The following is a 21899-nucleotide window of genomic DNA, read 5'->3' on the forward strand; positions in this document are numbered from 1 at the left end:
TAGGGAGTAAGCTTCTTTCTACACATTGCAGGTATCATATCTGCCCTGATAAAAAACACAGAGAAATTTGTTCTGTAAACTAATACGCTACTTAGGATTCCATTTAATTTCCGTTAAAATCTAAAGAGACTACTGGTTTTAAAACTTATATGAACAGAAGTGAATTAGGTAAATAAGTAAAACTACATGAAGTAGACCACCGAGTAACAAAAAAAAAAAGTTAATGTTCAATGCAAAAATCCCCTAAACTTAGTTACACTTTGTTGAATTTTTTGATCTCTGGTATTACTGAAAAATTCATTAGATTTCATTAGATTCAGATAAAATTCAACAGTAGAATCAATAGCAATAACACTTTACAACATGAAGATATATCTTAAGACAACGTACAATAGATTTTCTGATGTCCATCCTCAACAAAACCAAGTGAGTCAGTCCTGATTATTGTTATGCTGCATAATAGATCACCACAGATGTCTCTCAACACTTCCTTCTTTGAAGTGAAAAGGATAACACTGGTGCTTGAAAATCATGCTCTAAGTAATTAACAAAGCCTGAATTTCAAAGAAGGAACAGGACAAGGAAGAGAGAGAGGGGGGAAATGTCTATTTTGGTTGAATTCCTGTTCACTTCCGGGAAAGAAAAAGTAATAAAACAAATTGAATAATCTCATGAACATGGTTTACTCACAAAATATGCACTTATAATGAAGACAAAGGAAAACTGAGTAGAGGGGTACTGGGGTAAATAATACTAGTAGTTTAAATACTGGGGAAGTGAAGACCGAATATATAAGAGGGCAGGGGAAAGTTAAGTGAAATACAAAGGAACATTTTGCTAGAATATGTTGCACATTCAATTGAGAAGGTTCAATCTTAAAAAAAGAAAAAATCATTGAAAAAAAAAATGTACATTAATAAATAGAAAGCAAAGAGGAAAAGAACAAATGGCATGCAACAAAGTAAGCAAAGCAAAGCAGGATGGGGAAGATTTAGACAACTCTTTTGATGTTGAAACAATTCCATGTTACATAGATGTAAAACAGAAGCAAGTTTAAACCTGTTTCTTTCTGCATTAGCTTTCTAGTAAGCAGATGGTGCAGTTTAGCTGTCAGATCTCAATGGAATGTAAGTAAATGGAATTGCCTCACTTCAGTCGGAACCTACAGATCTTGTCTTTAAAATAGTACCACTGGCTGTGTATCAGATTTTCACAGTACTATTGTATGACAACAGTTAAGAAACAAGCATTAACAGTCAAAGCCTTTCACTAGACAGCTGAAATATAAGTAAATGGTATTACGAAGATGGAACTGATTGAAGTGTATGATTTTAACATTTCTTATTAACACAAGTAGTTAAAAACAAACAAACAAAAACAAAACAAACACAAAAACATCTGTTTTCATTTTTACATTGTACTTTACCTATACCTGTCACTTTTTGTACTAGAATGAATTCCAGCAGAATTCCATAATCTTGCCACAGCTTAAGAAAACTTGACACTTCCATTTTCAAGAATGTCTGACCAATGTATCTTTTCAACATGAGACACCAAAAAGACCCCAGCCTTCCAGGGAAATCAATTTTTGAAACATTAGAAGTTTACTTGAATTGTCCCGTTTGGAAACATAAAAATAGAAAAACAAAACAAAACAAAACAAACAAACAAACAAAAAACCATGGCAAATTTGTTTTTAGGTTGTTTCATCTGAGTACAACCGTGGCTTAGAATTAAGCCACAGTCCTTCATCCTGTGTAAGAAGGCAAAGGAGATAAAAATAACAGAATAAAACAAAAAACCTATCAAAGAGTTCTCAATGAAGTTGACTACACACATGAACTAAAAATGGCCAACAAAATCACTGTAAAAAAATTAGGTTTTCAGTTTTGTTTAGTTCTCTAGAATACAGAAATCTTAAAAGGTAGCTAATTTTGTTCAAGCTCCAAGGAAACTGTGAAATACTACAATTATCAGCTTAATGAAGGCAATACATGCTTGCAGGAAGTGGGAAATTCTCGCAAGGTATTAGAGAATGTATATTCCAGGCTGCATATTTTGGAAGTCAAAGACCTTGTAAAGAACCCATCTTTTGGAAGAAGAACTCTCAGGACTTTCTGTGATGAAGAATTCTTCCCCTTAGTAACAGAAAGAAAAAAATACCCTTAGGCAATTTGGGGAGAAAGGCACTTAAAAAGATTTTCTCCAATTTTTGTATTTTGAAGGGGGAAAAAAAAAACAACCCTGCAAATTATATTCTATTTGTGATTTAATATTTAGTGATACCGTAAGTTATTTGAGATTCTGACGTTTTGGTAATTGGTGCAGATTGAACTATTATTTGTATGGGCATTGTTGTTGTTTTTTCCAGAGAGAAAACACAAATTAGTTGACTTAGCTTGGATACGTGTTAACTTATAGGAAACAAAGTGCCAAGCATTGCATATATTACTAATAACGTGAAGAACAGAAAAAAAATCAAATGAAATAAGTGATTTTTTAGACTTTCCATATTTAGTCAAATTATTTATTTCTTCTTCTTGACTGTCAGTAACATCCCTGTAAATTTGTACAGCTGCTACAACCCTCCATCTCTCATCAAAACTTCTACCGAAGTTATTTTTGTCACCAGCTGCTTTAAGGATGCATGTTCCCATATATGGCATTGCATCGATTTCACCTCTGAAGCATTTTATACTTGTCATCTGGGACCATAGAAAAACTTCAAGAACATCAGAATTTTGTATAGATTATCTTCATTGATGGAGCAATAAAAATTAACTTCCTCAATTTTTGCAAACTGGATTTAGAGCTGCACTTCCACACTGAGTCTTCTTCCATTATCTCATTAGTTAGAAAATTTGTCAAACATGCCTGAAAAATCTTTAAATGCCAATGGCCCTTTGCATGCTAATAAACATAGCTTGCACTATGTGTACCACTGCCCTGTCTTGTATGCGTTCAAATACTTGAAACTCAGGCTTTTTGGAGAACGTGAGTGTACCTTCAAGATTAAAAAATATACTAATGACTGCAGAAAATATTTTGTAAGATTTTTTTACACCAATCTGAGATTCAACTCTAAATCCTCCAACTGTTGTGCAATGTGATCATAAGCAGGAAAAAAAAAAAAAAAAAAAAAAAAGGTAAGAATGAAATTGTATTGGACATGAATTACAATTGAGCTTGGATACGTAAATGATGGATAACTTCCCATCAGCATGGTCCAGACTTTGGGCAAGGAAAAAAATCCAGGACAAAAAGGTAATAATTCCAGGATTAAAAAACCTGAAAATTAACATTTAATTAGTATTCATTACAAGAAAAAAAAAAAAAGTATATTGGAGTATGATAATGGCAAGATGATTAATTTCAGATACTGCCTTTGAGAATCACCCATATATAGTCACTCATCCCTGACTTATCCTCTGCAAAACATCAGGTGCCATTTCAAACTTCAAGGCCTTGGTTTGTGTTTTAGCACAGAGGAGCCTGCCCTGGCTCCTCTCTATCCATTACAAGGAATTGCTTAAATCCTGGAAATACCACTGGACTCTCACAATTTAAAGGAGGCAGAATAAAACTGTTCAAAAGTGAAAAAGGAACAATATTTAAAGAAAAGTAAAAATGATAGTCTGCTACTATTTGCAGAGATGAATTACGAAGGAGATATGGGCAAGAAAAACCTCCCACCCATAGGCATGCAGCTGGCAGAGATAATAAGCCTAGACTCTTCTGTCATGGCTCTCCTTCCCTCTCATGCCTATACATCTACAACGGAAAAATGAAAGACAGCTGAGGAACCTGAGTGTGATCTTTACCTTCCATCTAAATTTAAATACAATTAATGCCACTTTTCTAATTGCCTGGAGCTTTATTCGGTCAATAAAGACAAACCTCAATAGTGAAGCTCAAATATCTTCAACACTGGACTTTACTGGGGTAAGACTGAGAATTTTGGTACACAAAATTCTTCACAAATACTTCAGCACACGAAGTCTATCGGCACTTTGGTAAGGTGACATAAGCTGGTGCTTCATATGGAAATTATTACTCAAGCAGGATTATGACTTGCGGGAAAATCTAATTAAACCCTTCCAGATTTAGCTATTTCATTCATGATATTTAGATCCAACCAAATCTGTAAGACAGGTCTAACACTTGTTTGGATTTCTCACTAGTCATCAGATACAGATATCAGCAACACTTAATTTACAAAGCAAACAGATCAAATTGATATTGCATAACCACATTTGCATAAAAATCTGTGCTAGGCTTTGTGGGGGTACTGTAAGTTTAAATCAAAGTAAATATCTATGAGGAAAAACATGATCAGACTTGAGTAAAAGGAAAAAGAATGGCACATCAGAGGACTTGAATATGTCCAAAATATTTATTTTTACAGTTCTTCTGTGAATTTGCCTTGCATCATTACACTGCCAAAGCTACATGTGTAGACAAACAACACAGATGTGGAAAACAGTTAAACAATGCTCAAGATCAGTATTTCTCACTGTTATTTTTAAATTAGAAGACAATCAACTGTGGCATCTGAAAATAAAAAGAAGGGGAAAAAAAAGAAGGAAGACAGGGAAATACACAATGTCATCCTGGTTTTGTATCAACAGCAGTTAGAAAATAAAGGCTACCTCCCAGGTTGTGTTGAACTGGGGAAAATCGGGGTTAGTGGCCACTCACTATCTTGAAATCTTGAGCTCTTGTGTGTGAGGGAAAAGTAGAATGGGGATCTATGTGCATGATCCCAGAATAACTCCATTTTTTGCACACATTGTATATGCTCTTCTTAGAAAAGGGGTCTCACACACAGAAAAGTCAAAGTCTTGCACTTAGTGTCTCATTCACTGTCCCTTGCTGTTTAGTCCAAGTCCTTGTGAAAACCAAACTTTACCATTTAAGTGGTGAATGATTTCCTCAGTGATCAAGTAAAGAGGTCCAGATCAGTCTCAATTCTAATGAGAAATTCAACCACTCCACTAAAATTGCTTGAAATTAATGTAAAGTTTTCTCACTGACAATGAATTGGGACCTGCTCTGAAAACCAGTAAAAGCAAATCATTTCTGTGGCCTGATTTACAGCTACTGTGGCAAATAAGTTTCACTGCTTTTAAGGAGTATGAGAAACACAGGCAGGCAGAGCACACAGTGCAGTGTACATTCTGCTGTGGGAGAAAGGAAAACTTTTTCACACCTGGAGACAGCACAGCCTGAGCTACAAACACAAAATGTATTCCCTGACCAGAGTCCAGTTGCTACATGAGTTTGTGTATTTACATTTTCCCCAGGCTGAAGTTGTTCATTTTTACCCACACAGCTCATTTACAAATATAATTGAACCTATACATGCTGGGTGGCAGAGACCTGACATTACAAAGGAGGACTGAAAACTGGCCCTACATCCGTATCAACTTGCAGGGCTGAGAGTATGGTATCAGTTTGCCTATCAAAAGCCTCAACAGTACAGTTAATGAAGATAACTAGCAACCAAAAATGTTGACATCAGGTTGAACCATCTTTTCTGGAACAATTTTCTACAAGTAGCCTTAAGCTACTTCCAGTCTCTAATACACATATAGAAATGTGACAACATGACAATTTAATGACAGTATATTTGAGTACTTATAGCTATTACACAAAAATATTCTATTACTGTTATTTATACACTATAGCATTGGGGTATAAATGAAAATACAAAACAACTGATCCAAAACAATATAAGAAGATCTTTCAACTCTCTTCTGTAAGAATGTTCCCATATTATTTTCTTTTCTGTCTAATCACTATGAGTAGCACCCTTTCTTCACCAGACTTGAAGACCACTTACAAACTGACCTATCAGCATTGTCACTTTTCTGTTTCACTTTGGTTGCAAGAATCACCACTAAGGTAGTACATACTCTACCTATGAGCCCAAACTTCATATGCCAGAAGAACAATGCTTATAGTAATAGGACAATATCAGCACTCAAAAAAAGACAGACAAAAAAAACAAATCAAGAGTAAATCAAGAATATGATTTAAAATCCCTACCATCTCCTATATTACATGCAATCGGCAAAATAAAGTTCTGCAGTTCTTCTGAAACACACAAAGTTTATAGAAATTTTGGAAATTTTGTTCTAGGATCTGCTGATAAAATCAGCTTCTGAATATAATGAATTCAGAAGTGCAGCTGTTAAGAAAAAAGCCTTGACTTGCCCTTTGGAGACTGTATTTGACATGGTTCCCTTGCTCAATTCTGAGCAGTGATCTTACCTTTCAGAAAATGTTTCTATCCTTATCCATCATGATCCACATGCAGACACAGCAGGAAACAGACCCCTCCATACACAGATTTGTACGGCTCACTGAGCTATATTTGGTTCAGAAGAACATGGCCCAGTCCTGTTCACCACATGCTGCCCTAATGGTCATTATATTTGCAAGCACATGACTTGAAGTTTCTGAGCTCAGCATCCCTCTCAGGAAAGCATCAAGCACCATGGAATTACAAGCTATTAAACACCTATTAAACTCCCCTTTTGGGTGAAACCCCAGCCTAAAATTCTCAGTGACTCCAAAGGGGAGGGATTTCCCCTTTATGTTATTTACATCAACTCTTAATTGAGGACTCTAAGTTGCTTTGCACGTGAACTGCCTCTTACATTTTGTAGGATCGTGTATAAACATAACCAGTATCAATTATATTAATTTGGTACTTTCCTTTAAAATGAGAATGTAAAATCAATGCTGCATCTCATTTCCATATTGCAATGGCTTAAGCAAGCCACAAAAAAAAATCTTGTGATCATAATTTATTAAGATTGTCTAATCTTCTACTTAAAGTTGCAAATTTAAACAATGTAAAGAGAACAGAAATTTTTTAAAAAGTCGTTGGTTATGAACCATCTATAATTCCAGAAGTTTTATTATCTAATTAAAATTGCCATAAGAGTCAAGATTACACTTCTTTAAAGAAAACATAACCAATTCACTTATTGATGCTACCAGAACGATATGATCTCATCAAAATTGGACTAAGTCAGAAATCACGAACCAGTAACAGAAGCCAAATTCTGCCTTCCTGATTCATGTATGAGTTTGTCACAGTAGAAATTTCCCCCTTGTTTAATTCCATTAATTGAGAAAAATCTTGCCCACTGAACTCTTATATCCAAGAATCTAAAGAAAGAAATTCTTGGCTTGAACTCTCAATCACACAAGATAAAATCTACTCGATGAAGCCAAAGCAAAGCTTTATTGATAAAAAGCAGCTTTATGCAAATTTTAAGCTATAAATTACTTCTAAAGCTTTGGCACTTTAGTGTACAGACATATATTTAGAAATGCTATTTCGTTCTTTTTTAGATGCTTATCAAATATCTCATCAGATAAAGCTTTGTTCATGTGAATCTAATTATTCATGTTTTAGCTAAGCTCTTTCCTGTTAAATATTCTTGCAAAGCTACGTAATTTTTTTTTTTTTAATTTTCTGAATAAGCTGAGTAATTCCAAAAAACTTTTGCTAAAAAAGCAATAAAGTAAAGATCAGAAACCTTTTGGTCCTCAAAAGATTAAAACCATAGAGTTTAACACTCTCCCCCTCCTTTGAACTGGGATGTTTTTAATACAGCAACTTAGCCTCAGGTTACCTCAAAGTAAGTGCATTATACTATCCTGTATAAAATCAAATGTGTTAACAGATTAAAACATTACTTAACAATAGTAGCCTAAAGATTAATGTTTAACATATGATCAGAATCAAGTAACAGTTTTTCTGCAAAAATGAATGCTGTATCTTTCTCTTTACAAGCCCAAACCTTAGCAGTACTAGCTTAGAGACAGACAAGTTGAAAGAACAGCCAACAGGAAAAAGGCTCCGATATGAAAAACTCAAAGCACTCTTTTTAAGTTATTTTAGCTACTGCAGGTCTTTTTACAGTTACTCACAACACTCATGATAAAGACACACAATTGAAGAGAAGGTTATTAATACCAACAAGGCTTTTCTCATTTCAGTCACACTTCTTAGGAACAACCTAGGAAAGACTGAAAAAAGAAAGGCAAATGATCTATTTCAGGAATATGCTTTCATTCCAAACAAATCTGAATTAATAAATTTCAAGATATCCCCAGACATTCCTGAAAAATTCAACAAGTTCTTATAATACTAAACATTTGGTATATATTTAGCCTTAGAGATACTACATTTAGACGTCTATACACCAATCTCTGTAATTAAGCAGGAAGTATAGTTTATGAATCCACAGACATGGTTCTGTTTACCCTGAAACACGTATCCACTTGTAAATCTACATACATCTGAATACAGATTCAATCACCTCTGAATTTCACTGCAAGCCAAGACAATCAACTCACATGGAGACACAAAGACCTAATTTTAGGTGTTGGATGTTGAACCCTATTCCTGGTTTCAAAGCAGTCAAAACTTCATTTCTTTCTTCATAACAACATGAAGTAAACTGAATTTGCATTTACTTATGGTGAAATCTCACCAAAATCAACACATTGCAGAAAAAAAGTCTTATTTTATTGACATAGCCTTTCCTGAAGACAAAATATTTCATCAGAAAAAGAAAGGAGAAAAGTAACTCTAATCCACAAAAAATGGAACAATAAAACAAAGAACTGAGAAGTCTTCTTCTTCTTTGTTCTTTATGGCAATAATCCTAACAGACAAGACATGTGCTGCACAATGAAATCCTTGTGAACATGTACTCGATAATAAATAACTTTAGAGATTATTGAAGATTTAGAATACAAATGTTAACAACTGGTGGAAGGATCTACCTCAGCAGCTCAGAGGTGTTAAAATATGTAGAACATTAATACTAAATATAAAGCTGTTTTCCTACCTGTGTGTAGACAAATTACTGAGGTACAGCGTGTATTTTTCTTCAGCAGACAGACCATCCATCATCAAGTAAAAAACATGAAAATTACTCTGGTTCAGAGGTTGCATAATGACACGAGACTTCTCCAACATGTACGTATAAATTCTAGCTGATTAAGAAACAAACAAATAAATTCATTGTTATCTTGATTGCTCTATACTCAGACTTTTTAAACCATTCATCACTGCAACACTGAAAAATAGAAAATATTTTAATAAAGCAGTCTGAGGTATGTACGATATAAAAAATGCTACCATTCGTAGTACCATAATTTTCTATATAGAATCATATATAGAATCCTAATTCTATTAAAATTAGCTATTAGTAATCTCACCCAAGTGTAGCAATCTGAGAATTCCAAACTCCTTCTTAATGAACAAAGATGTAAGAAAGATTCAAGATGTTCTGGAAAAAATGGTCCATGGATCCATTTCTTTTTTCTCTCTTGGCAATCAAGAATGTTCATCTTAATAATATAGATTAGCCACCTAATTTCTAGATGGCTACAACAAGACAAATTGCATGGTTGTCAGCAAGCCCATTAACCAATACTTGGGGAAAGACGTGTATTCCAGAAGGGCTATGATGAGCTTGCCATTTGAAAAGGCACATGAATCAGCACATCTGCAAGGAAGGGGAAGGAGGAAGAACTCAGCTGTGATTTGACTATGGAAATGCTCCATGCTCACTAAATTTTTTGGAAGAGGCACCTCCAACAAGGTTGCAGCACACTATGCTGCAACTACATGCTTTTCAAACGCTGCAATGCAGCAGAGCTTTCACAGGGTGTTAGTGAGCACCTCTATCCTAGAAAAAGTTGTTGTTAAGTTTAGAGGTTAAAACACACTTCTCAGCAAAGAAGGAACTGCATTTTTGAAACAATGCAAACATAGAACATAAAAATGTATTAAATCATATCTTCCAATGGTGTGGATGATGACCAAGTCTACAAGCAGTTGCTGCATGCCCAGTACTACAAACACTGGCATGTGCATCCAGTAGCTTTTTTTTTTTTTTTTTTTTTTCTTGAAGAAAAATGTGATTAAGTATAAAATAACACTCAGTATTCAGTGCAGTCAAAAATGCTGCATTTTCAGGTGTATCCAGAATTGCAACTTCAAATGCCTGAGCAATTTTGAAGGCAGAGTTGGAGTTTAAAGATTTCTAAAGATGGGAAGCACTGAAATATCTTTTATTCTTCTTGTATTTCTTACAGAAGTAACCCTACCATCAACTAATTTTAAAAGAGGCTATTACTAATCCTCAATCACTTTTCCTTCTGTGCAAATGTCTTCACTAAGGCTTTCATAACTATCACTCAGATGTTTTCAGTATTCACTGGTTAATAATAGCAAGAAAAAATATATTGGAAGTCATCTGATTAATTAATACAGTTGACTTTAATGATGGGCAACACCACTTATTTAGATTGCACAGATTAATTCAGCACTTTCCAGCTACTTCAAGTCACCAACTTCAATAAGGCTAAATACAGTTCATCTCAGTTAGCATCTCCAGCAGTAGGAATAGCTGTTAAGAACTGTCAAATTTCTGATCAGCAAGAATCTAATGAAACTAATTTATGAAACTAAATTAATGAAACTAAATTAACTCAGAAAAAAAATTGTCACAGCCTTCCTATAAAGAAAAAATGATATGCTATTTAATCTAAGTGAAATAAAAGAGAAAAATAATGGAGTTCTAGAGCAAAGTCTGTCGTGTTTGTGCAATGTCTGCTATACTTACAAGTGCAAGGAAACTTGTACTTCTAACAGATCAGACAATCTGCAGCGTAACTGCAATCAGCAGGCAGAGCCTGCTCTGAAAATGTAGCCAGTGAAATCTTCCAGGATGCATTCTTTGAAACTACATTGCTTTCTCAAAAACTTTGTTGCTAAACACAGCCACTGCTAAACAATAACGTACAAAATTTCCTAGCTGAAACATGGTACAAAAATACATCGGAGAACTTGGCTGCAGTCTTTCTTACATCAAAAAAAGGAAAATCATGCTTTAAACTTTTTCTTTTTTTTTTTTTTAATTGATCAAAAACGTTTGCAACAAACACAGGCCAAAATGCATTCTGCCTCTTTTTACAAATCAATTTACATCCTTCCATTTTAGGACAACTTAAAAAAAAAAAAACAAAAAACAAACAAACAAAAAAAACAAACAAATAAAAACTTATATTTTCAAATAGTGAAGATGAGAAAAGCAAGACTGGAAAATCTGGAGAATAAGTTCCTCAGACTTGATCCTCTTTTCCTAACCTTTTTTCCATTGTTTGAAGAAACACAGAGAGGTCTTGCCACCTATCTCAGGACTTAAGCCAACTTATGTAAGGGATCATTTGCCCTTCTCTTTCCCAAATAAAAACATCAATTTTACTTCTGGAAATAGGTACGTAATCCTTGTTTCACTACTGTGCAATGGGTGTGCAGTGCTGCTTATGATTACCATATTTTGGCAAAAGGTCCGTCTTCAAGTTCTGTTATGTATGAGCTCATTTTAGAACAAAACCACTTGTCTGTAGATTATTCTAAATTTGTTCTGATGTATCACTTTCTACTAGTTCCCACTGCCTTATCATACTCAGTCTCAATGAACAGTGACTTAATCTGGGTTATATTTTCTCCACTTGTTTGGGTGAAAGCAATGGAAGGTACCTTACCATAAAGCTACTTATCATAGGAGAAGTCTCATTTCAGCATAACACTGCAGGGTTTCTAATCACAAACCAGAGTCAAAGGAGACACAAACCTCTATGGATGTCTCTTATGGTTTTCAGTAGAACCACACTCAAGAGCTCCACTCTTTCTTTCAGAACCTCATGGCACTGTTTCTAATAAAGACCAAAACAAGCCTGCAAGTGAAAATCATGGCCAAAATTTCTGTTCTGCAGGTGTAGTGGACTTTCTTCTACAAGAAAAAATCTTATGTGACAAAAATCAGGGCATTTACAAGGTCCAGACATGAAAGAACTTCAGCACAAACAAAAAGCTGTTTCAAAGTTGATCCAGTTCCACTTAAAATGCAAAGAATGCTACCTTGAACTTGTCTTGTATAATAAAAATGTACGTATGTAGTCAGTGTGCCTCTTCCTAAGGAAACTGTTTTGGACCTCTCCCTCAAAGCTCAGTTTGTTAAAGAGTTTAAATCCTTTGCTGGAGGCAGCCTCGTGTCACTTGAATTTTTGTTTACAGATCAGACATACTTAGCCCAGTTTCCTCAAATGAGTTACAAAGTCTTATCTCAGCAGAATCAGGTGCTCTGTATATTTACACACTTCATTCATGCTTAAACAGTGCGAGACAGTAAATACTGCTTCGAATAATCTTGCAAATAAATATAAAGAATCATTGGGTAGGATTTATCCAGGCAAAGACAACATGCCAGATTCTTTTCTCATTTATTGTAATGTCAGTCAGGGGTAATTCCATTCAAAACTGATGCATAGCAGTAGCCTAGAAAATCCAACTCTTACAGTGAACAGCATGAACAACTGCAATATACATGTACTCATTTTTCTCCTGTACTGTAGTTTCTCATTCTTAAACAAATTTTGGAACTTTTGGCTACCTAAGATTTAGTTTAAGCAGTTTATGCAGTTCTTAAGTGCCCAACATTCTGCATAAGATAAGCAATTTGTTTATATTTGTTCACGGCCTTAACTCAACCCTAGGTTTTCTCATTCTGTGTCAGTGGTTTCAAAGTGATAAAGGCACAGCACCAGTCTATCAGAAAACTAACATCAAATTCTGACTAGCTGTTTCCACGTTAATATCATTTGCAGACAAAAGCTGTGACTTAAAATAGCAAATATGATTGAAAAAATCAGATTCTCTCATTGAAAGGGAAGCACTCAAAATTCTGCTGAATACTTAACATTCAGGCTTCCACACTATCCTCATCTGGGGAACTCAATGACTTAACCTTACTACAGATGTACCGTGAAAATTAAGCCATTAATGTTTCTGAAATGCTCACATACTGAAATTTGTTGATGCAGAACATAAAAAAAACATAGAAAAAACATCATTCTAGTTTTAGTACAGGATAACATGGCACAAGCTACATACAGATCAATCCAGGGAAAATTTTTACTGTAAATCAAAACTGAAAAAAGTGGTACTGATTTCTCACACAGAGATATTTTCTCTCATACTTGCTAAGGTACACTGAATACTCTTGAGAAAATAAACTGTAGTTACCACTATGAAATATTTTCAAACAACAGTTTTAGAAAAAAAAAACAAGAAAAAAAAAACATACTAATACACATTAACAATGACTTTCTTTAAAAATAAGCAGTTTTGGAAATGTTTACCCAGTGAAATCTAAGTTAATTGGATCAAAAATGTGTCACCACACAGCTTTGCTATCCAGGAGGATCAGTGCAAGCAGGCAACTGTGTACAGTTGCACTCACCTCTCACTTTAGTACAGAGTAACTTTTTGATGGCCTACAGAGACCAGAAATGAAAGTTCTCCCAGACTGGCTCAAGTGACCAGAATTTTCAGAATCCACGGAACATTTGCTCAATATCCACTTTCACCATTAATGAATGTGTGCTGGTAATTACAAGATTCCCACTTACAGTGAAAGCAAACACTATCTCCACACTCTCACCTCAAACTGAAAGAAACATCAGCACGATTCCTGGTTCCTTCAGAGGAAGCTCAAAGTTATAACAACTTCTAATTTGATTATCAGACAGCATATCTTTTTTGTCTGCCCTAAGGTTAACAGCTAAGCTTAAGGGATACTTAAAATGCCCAATACCACAATACTTCCAAATGCAGAAAGTAATCTGCTCGTTACTTTTATTATTCAGTAAAGTGATATACAACTTTCAGAGTTTGCTTAGTCTCAGGTATGAAGAGGAACACTGATTCCTGGGAAATGGAAGACGAAGTAGCAGTGGTCAGTTTTTTCCTTGGGTTTTTCTGCCACCTGGTGGTTACACAAAGCAGCTCTCTCCCTCCAATAACTGCTCTACTTCGAACAAGCTGTGAATTCACATGCTATGAATCATGTTCCTCTGACATTCCATAAACTCCCTTTCTTCACATACTTGAAGGCAATTGATAACCACTTGTACGTCACACTGTGACTCCTCACCTTCTAGTCTAGAGTAATCATAAAATAGGCATTAAACATTTTAAATATTTACCTGCAATTAATGTCCTTTTCTTCTCACAAAACTGTAGCTCAAAATATTTTATAAAACAGCTGGAAAAATCATTTAGGGGTGTCTTAGCATGTCCAAAGGCTTCCAAGACACAGTTTACCTTCAAGAAAAAAATGGTAAAACAGTGACAAGAGAAGAAAATATTTCAATAAATGTCAGTGAAATTGGTTTAGGACCAGTAACTGAAAAAATAAGACTACTTTTTAGCTTGGAATGTAACAAATTTCTTGAGAGATTTTTTTTCAGTATAGAAATTAAAGTAAAATAGTTTAAAAACTCCACCTAAGTGCCGTCAGAATAGTGGGAGCTGTGAATGGAAGGGAAAAGACAAGGGCCCAACCTCAGACCCTTCAGTGCTATTAATTAAAACAGCTACTGGTGCAGTAGGTGGCAGCAGAAACTAGCGAACTTAATTTTGGTTTCACTCCTGTATCATTGAGATTTAGGGTGTATTTGCATAAATTAGGTTAATTCAGCACCTAGTTTGACCAGTGTGTCTTCAGTAACTTTAAATGGTGCTATGTGCAACTGCAGCAAGCACAAATCCAGGTCATTGTGTTCATTAAAGCACCTTAAAAAGGCAACTAAAGCAGAGCTATAACGTGATTCCCTCTGGATGGGATCTGCTACACCTACCTCCTCTGTCTGAAGCCAGCTATCCCACCTGAGCTATTCACAAGGAATCCTTCTATAAACAGAATGCAACTGCTTCTTCTTAATATGGGATGATCCTCTTCTATCTGTACTGATTACGAGTCATTGAAACGTGCTTAATTCTATACTACTTGACTAAACAAGACTAGGACTCTAACCTCTATGGTACGTGATATGGTAGGGTTCTTATTTGCATCGCTTTCATTTGCAAAGCAGGGCAGATTAAGCACTGTGAGTGGTTACTGGTACATATTGCCAGAGTTCCTGGTGGGGATTTAAACTGTGCCAGGAGTAAAGTCTCAGCAACGACAGGACTCCCACATTTCTATCCAAAACATACAGTTTTCAGTTGTTTATTCACAAAGTCACTATGTTCAGTCAAGTGAAAAATTTACACTTACAATGTGTTAGCATGTAGTCTAATTTACCTGATATGTAAAACAGGTTCTCCTGATTTCACAGTGTGCACTGGACATAATTTGGTTCTGCTATTGAAATCAAATATGATTGACCAAATATTTCAGAACACTTGCCTATTCTATATTTAATACACAAATACCAAGTCTATAACTTCAGTCAGTCCTTGTAGATCTTCCACAACTTTCCAATTTCTGTTTCACATACTGTTACTTCACATGTCCAAGCACTTCTTGGATGGGACAAAGAGCACTACAACCACACAGAGAATCTTATTTACTTAGTATAGGCAGTCAGTACATATTCAGGAGGCTGTACCTTATCATACTATATTTTCCATTCACTGAAACACTGCTTTCCAAAATAACTAAAATATATAGAAACAAAACTGGACTCGACTTTTTAGTTTCCACTCATCATAACAGTGAACTTAATCCTGCTTCCATTCAGATCAAGGCAGGAAAGAAGCCTCCTCTGACATGAAACTTCTGCACAGCAGGTGCCTTTTTCCTTGCTGTTCAAATGACTTTGCATATAGAGACCAGATTTTTGCCTTGTTCTACTCAAGTGTTCAGAATGCTACTTACATGTTTTATCTTTGTATCAAAGGTACTTCTGCTGGAGCTAGATCTACAAGTGAGGTGCTTCACTATTTGTTTGCAGGCTTCAGTCTTCCCAGAACCACTTTCTCCACTGTAAAATGACCAGAAAAGAAAGACAAGGTGGAATCATTGGTTTTATTTTCACATCTGAAATACTATTTATGCTTTCTACTACTTGTGTTGGAATGGATTTAAGATATCTCAGTCAAACACTCATTTGAAATAACAGAAGGTTTATGGATGGCAAATACTAAAGAAGAAAACATAGGAGATAGACTGGTTTACTATATTGACGCGGTCTCTCAGAGCTGTCTGGCTATACTGTCTTGTACCACAAGTCAAGCCAACCAAATCTAAAGCCATTTTGAAGGTATTTACAGCAATTTTTTTATCTCTTTCTTTATCATCTGGCCAGCTAAGGAATCTGCTTACACAGCCCAATTCTTTGCAGATGGGGAAATACTACTGTGTTAACCACAGGAGTCAGAAAGAAAAAAAAGTAAAGCTTTAGGAAGAAGAGAAAGGAAATAAAAATGAAGAGAAAAGAAAATGAAAAGATTATTTAACAGTTAGCTGGCACAGAGCTAACATTTAACTTCTTGTTCATGATGTGGAATATATATTCCATACAATAAGAATTCCTGGAAGGAAAGACAGATGAAGAAAACGAGACAATTTGATCAAGGAAGAATAAAGTCAGTGAAGCCTAATTAAGGAATTCCTTAGATGCACTGTAAGTTGTTATATTGTAACTGAACCAAACCAAATGACATTTGGTGCCCCTTCCTCATTTACCTGCTTGATCAAACTTTAAAGGCTGCTTCTATTACAGTCAGTTAAAATACAATGATCGTGCTGGTTGGTCAGACTGTAATCTAGTTTATGAAAATGAGAGGGCAGCAAAATGTATTACTGGCCTGGCCACTGCCTTATATATAGGAATCTCATTTCAAATGAGAAAACAATTAAATAAAGGAAGAAATAAAAGAGAGAATAAAAAAAGAAGTTTGCATAGTTGAGATCTCTGTGCCACTTAGTCAGTTCTTATGGGACACACGCAGCTCTGGTGGATATCATATTTGTCTGCCTGATAAGATGCATTCCTAGGTGTCAAGAGGATTTCTCATTACTCTATGTGATATATCAGGCTGCTTTTAAGTATGTCCTTCTTTAGTTACAGGCTGACCCTGGACTTCAAACTCCTGCTGTTATCTGCAGGAGGTTTGTAGTCCAAGGTTTGCAACCTGGATATATGATATGCAAAGCCTTCAAATAATAGGTCACAAAGCCATATTTATACCAGGTCTTAAAACAAATCACTTGAAATCAAGGTCACCACCATAGCAAATGTGAAGCTAGCATCTCTCAGGATTGACCGGATGCTCCGTAAGTGCACTATACATTGCTCAATCTTCAGCTTCTGACTTCCTTCAACAATTCATTTCATGTTAGATTATATTTGATGTCACTCTCAAGCATGGATTCCCTCTCTGAATGTTAATATTACAAAGCTGCCTGCCTGTTTTCTAAGTAGATGCGTTAGTTTTCTGCCTTTATAATGGCTGTGTCCAAATTCTGTGTTCTTTTAAACTGTCATCAGTAATGGGAGAAGAAAAAAAGTGACACAAGGGCATTAGTCCTGTGATGCTCCTCCCCTAAAGACATTTCATACTCTTGCAAACTACAGACCTTATGCCTGTACTATGCAGAAGGTCAGTGAGCCTGCAGACAGATATCAATATCTCTTGAGTCACACTTCCTACTGTTCACTCACATGAGCAGTCCACTGACGCCTGGGTGCCATGATATGAAACAATTTTATCCCTCCACAATACACTTGGACCACAATCACAGCTGCAACCTTCTATCATCATATCACAGGTTAACAGCAGGACTGGCAACAGTTATTCAGCTTACCCAGAATTTCTTTGCACTTAAAATGTCTCAGAAATTTATCAATCACAGCTACACATGATGTCACTGAGCACAAGTGCTCAGATGTTTGAAAATCAAATCTCTAACAGCCCACACCTTGTCCAATGCATGCTGCCTTTTATACCCACTGGCAGATAACTCTATCATTCTGATATCCACATTATTTATTTCTGAATTCAGATAGTTTCCTTAACTGGATCATTACTGTTTTGTAAACGTCAACTCCAATGTAAATTAATCATACAAATCATGTGCTTGGGGGAAATTGTGACAAAATATAGAAGGAAGGAGCCACCTGTCTCTTCAGATCACAGAACAGGCAGAGTTTGGCCCTGTTCCATTTACACTTCTGACCAATTCTGCAGTAATATTTAAAATAAACAAAGACTACTCTTGTGCTACTTGGATTACAATCAGAAATGCTGGAAAATTTCCAACAGAATTTGTTTCATATATGATTCCTAACAGTTTTAAAGGAAGATTCAGATCAGATACAGTTGCTACACTGTATGAATTTCTGAAGCCAGGCCCTCAACATTCCACTCTCAAGCATGTACGTTAATAATACAAATTCCCATTATGATAGCAGTGTGTATCCAGGGAAAAGGGAGAAACCTTTTGGAAGGCCAGAAAAATTTCTTCTCAGTTTGCATGGTAGCACAGCAAGACACTGGGTCCTGCTCCATGTCCGAGGTTCCTAGTCCTGAAATATACATGTATGAGTAACATTGCTAAACATAAAATAACTAAATAACTCTGCGTGTTAGTGGGAAATTATATTTGTGAAGTAAACTATTTTGAAAAGTGTATTTCTAAACTATTTTATATTATGAATAAGATGATCAAACTGTAGTGCCACAGCTCACTGCAATTACAATACACTGAATTAGAATTTAAAAAATACAAAGTATTAACCTGAACAGAATATATGTGGTGATGCTAACCTGAGGAAATCAAAAGCTGTCAAGTCAGCCCACTTTAAAAGATGAAGATTTCTCTCAGTCCCAGGTTATTGGGCTTATAAATGTGGTTTATTTCAGAATAAAATCTCTGGATATTGACATTCCTGTCTCCTAACTTTTATACAACAATTCATTACATATATTCCTTAAGGCTTGTTGTTCTTCTTTAAATCACCAAATTAGCCATTAGCATCCCATAACCCATTGGCTTGATTGACTGAAGATCCTTAGCTTTTAACAAGCTTATAAACTATGCTTAGACTTCCCAGATAGCTCTGACTTATCCTGTCGGTGGTTAATGCATTTTCATATCCTGCATGGCAGGAACAAAATCCAGTCAGAAGCAAGTTAATTATGAAAAGCCTATCTAATGACTATTTAAAAGCATAACACATCTTTATTTTATTTGATAACATTCATAAAAAGTATATTCACAGCTAGCTCTTGGTGTTAAGCATACATCAATGGGATAGGCTTACTATAAACTAAAAGTAATTATGAATAACTGGTAGTAATCTCTTCAATAATTTGGACATACCCTGTTCTACTGTAAAACAGAAACTTGATTTCAGTGAGTGGACATTTGTGAAGTGTCCAAATAGCAATCATAATAATAAAAATGTTTAACACCGTAGCTCCATGGAGGAAGTCAAGAGTAAAACTTCAGAATACAGGAAAATAAGTAAAGTAGAAAGACACAAAGAAGGCCAGGAGAAAAACTAATAAATAGATATGAATTGTCCTAAGCACTTAAAATGGACCTCTTACAGGACACTAACTATGAGCAGCACCACATACAGTAAGTATAACTGCTTGGGACTGTACGACAAGTTCACTCATTGATGTGAATAAGCAGAGATTTAAGCAAGTTTGTTGTAAGGGACTTAGGTAAAGAGATGGCAAACTCCTGGTTCAATCAGGATTAAGCATGAAATAAATAGCACTGTGAGACTCTGCCCAGAAAGCATGAACCTATTCTGAACACACACATGGGCTGAAAACTGAAGTAGTACTTGAAGTGTAGCGGTGGTTTCAGGATGATTGCTTTGGATATAACTCTGTTTCAGTCAACTTCAGGAGTCTTTAATCATTATTATCCTTTGTGAAAACGTGGCAGGCAAAAATGACTAGACTAAGAAGAACGGTATCATTAAGGGTTATGCTGTGCGCAGAATTCATTAGCGCACACTGTATGTGTGCAATAAAAGAGTAATTCATGAATCATTAACAACAGCCACTAAATTGATGGAAGGTTTCTTTTCGTAATTAAGCTTTGGCAGGAAAAAAAAATGAACTGACAAACATTGCTAATAAAACATAAACTTTATCTCTCCAGAATAAAGAAGCATGATGAAGATGACAGGACTAACATGCATAGGGCATATTTTCTGAAACTCTTTCTAGTCTTGTTGAGAAGAGAGTGGGTAACCGGATACACTGAAAATAATTATCTTCTATAAAGAAATTACTTTTTTTTTTTTTTTCCCCTTAAAAACAAACCCCTTAAAAAAATTACACATAATTAGAAGAAAAGTAGACCTAAAAATAAATACACATTAGGAGTTTATTCTATATTTGCATCATTTCATTTGCATCCAATTGTAATAGACGACAAAAGTATCATCTTAGTGAGCACTTTCCAGAGTATTTGTATGTCAAAAATGGCATCTCTTGCAATTATCAAGGGAACTTCATTCTGAGCTTTTTATTCCACAGGAATAATCAATTTTCACTGGATTTACTGCTAATAAGACAAAACAAATCCAGCATTCTGATTTAGCGTGGCTATTTGCCTATGTGGCATTCTATGAACTATTTAGACTAAGCCAAAACCAGTGGGCCCTACCAGTCCTGCTGTGGACTTAACGTACGAGCTTCAAATACTGACACAAGTCCATATCCACATAAACAGAATCCAATAAAACTGTATATATAAAATTGCTGTTATGTGCTCACTGTAATTGCTGTAACTTCACAACACTATGGTTAGCAGCTCTTGTTAACTACCTCTAGAACTAGGTAGTTCAAGAGCAATTGTAAGTTCTCTCAAATAGTTCAACTTTATGATTGAGCAGCTACATCAAATTTGCCATGCTCTTTGCTTTCAGGTAGGCTGAAGGAAGAAAAGGGAGGGCAGCAGATTAACAGATGTAGGGAGCCAAGAGAATTCAAAGATTCACTGAAATAAAAGCAGCGCATCTGGATGAACCTCTGTTTTACTGGAGATTTTTAATAGTTTTATTTGCAATCTTGAATGTACTTACCATTGGAACAACCGTAAATTACATAAAGTGCCCTACATTGAAGATGGAGTGCTAAATAACAAGCACAGGGTTTCACACAACATGTAAGGCAGAGTGGAAGCTCCAATACAGGTGCATCAACTCAGAGATTTAACTTTTGTAAAGGATTTCTCTTTTTATTTTCATTAGATCCTATTTCTAATTCCTTTCCATGTAATATTAGCAATGCACATAATAGCTTTGAATTCTTTATCATTAATTCTTTGCTTGTAATTAGATCCAGTTAGATGGAGTGGCAAGTTCCCAAGAAAATTTATGAACTTGAGGTATAATTAAATCTTTTTTGGTTCTATTCTGCTCTAGCGTATGATATAGAGATCAGTACACAGAAAGAAATCAGTTGGAGGAAAAAATAAAATGGAAATTTTAAGTACTGAGTCCTGAGGGGAACAGCTGAAAGGCAAAAGTAGTAAAATAGTTAATGGAAAGATAAAATTCACCTGAGGATAAAGCACTGGGGACGCTGCTCCTGGAACAGCATGTGGTAAGCTCTTTCAGCACAGGAAAATATATGAGGGGGAAGTGTGGCGCACAGTTTTCCAGAATTGCTTAAATAAAGCTGGGTGACCTGAAAAAATGTTGTAAATCAACACGATCAACATATTTCAAATTGTGTTTCATCCCTCCCACACCCCTCACCCCCACCTCCTTGATACCAGGTCTTTGTAAAGCTCTCCATATGCATAATGAAGAGAATCTCTGTACGTATATATGGCACTCCTTAAGTGCCATATGGTACCTGAGTTTAACTAAAAAAAAAAAAAACAGAACTGTTAAGTATAAATGTGCTAATTACGATACAAAATTAAACAGAACTATGGCACTCCACAGTGCTCCTTTTTTGAACTGAGTAAAACAACATGATCTGAAAAATCTTCACACTCTTATTGCCAGCGCATAATGTTTGCAAGGTTAGACATTTT

General features: G+C 35.4%; 1 protein-coding gene across 1 annotated transcript in view; it reads right to left on the reverse strand.

Annotated features, from left to right (window-relative positions):
• MYO16 (myosin XVI) overlaps nt 1-21899 on the reverse strand; it is a gene marked incomplete at both ends in the record, with an annotated part of 283559 nt that overhangs the window by 136330 nt on the left and 125330 nt on the right. The window contains 4 exon segments of the mRNA XM_079549224.1: nt 8874-9021; nt 14086-14203; nt 15762-15867; nt 21417-21544. Of these exon segments, the coding sequence (XP_079405350.1) occupies nt 8874-9021; nt 14086-14203; nt 15762-15867; nt 21417-21544 (500 nt within the window).

The sequence above is a fragment of the Tetrao urogallus genome (assembly GCF_951394365.1).
Source record: "Tetrao urogallus genome assembly, chromosome: 1".
NCBI lineage: Eukaryota > Metazoa > Chordata > Aves > Galliformes > Phasianidae > Tetrao > Tetrao urogallus.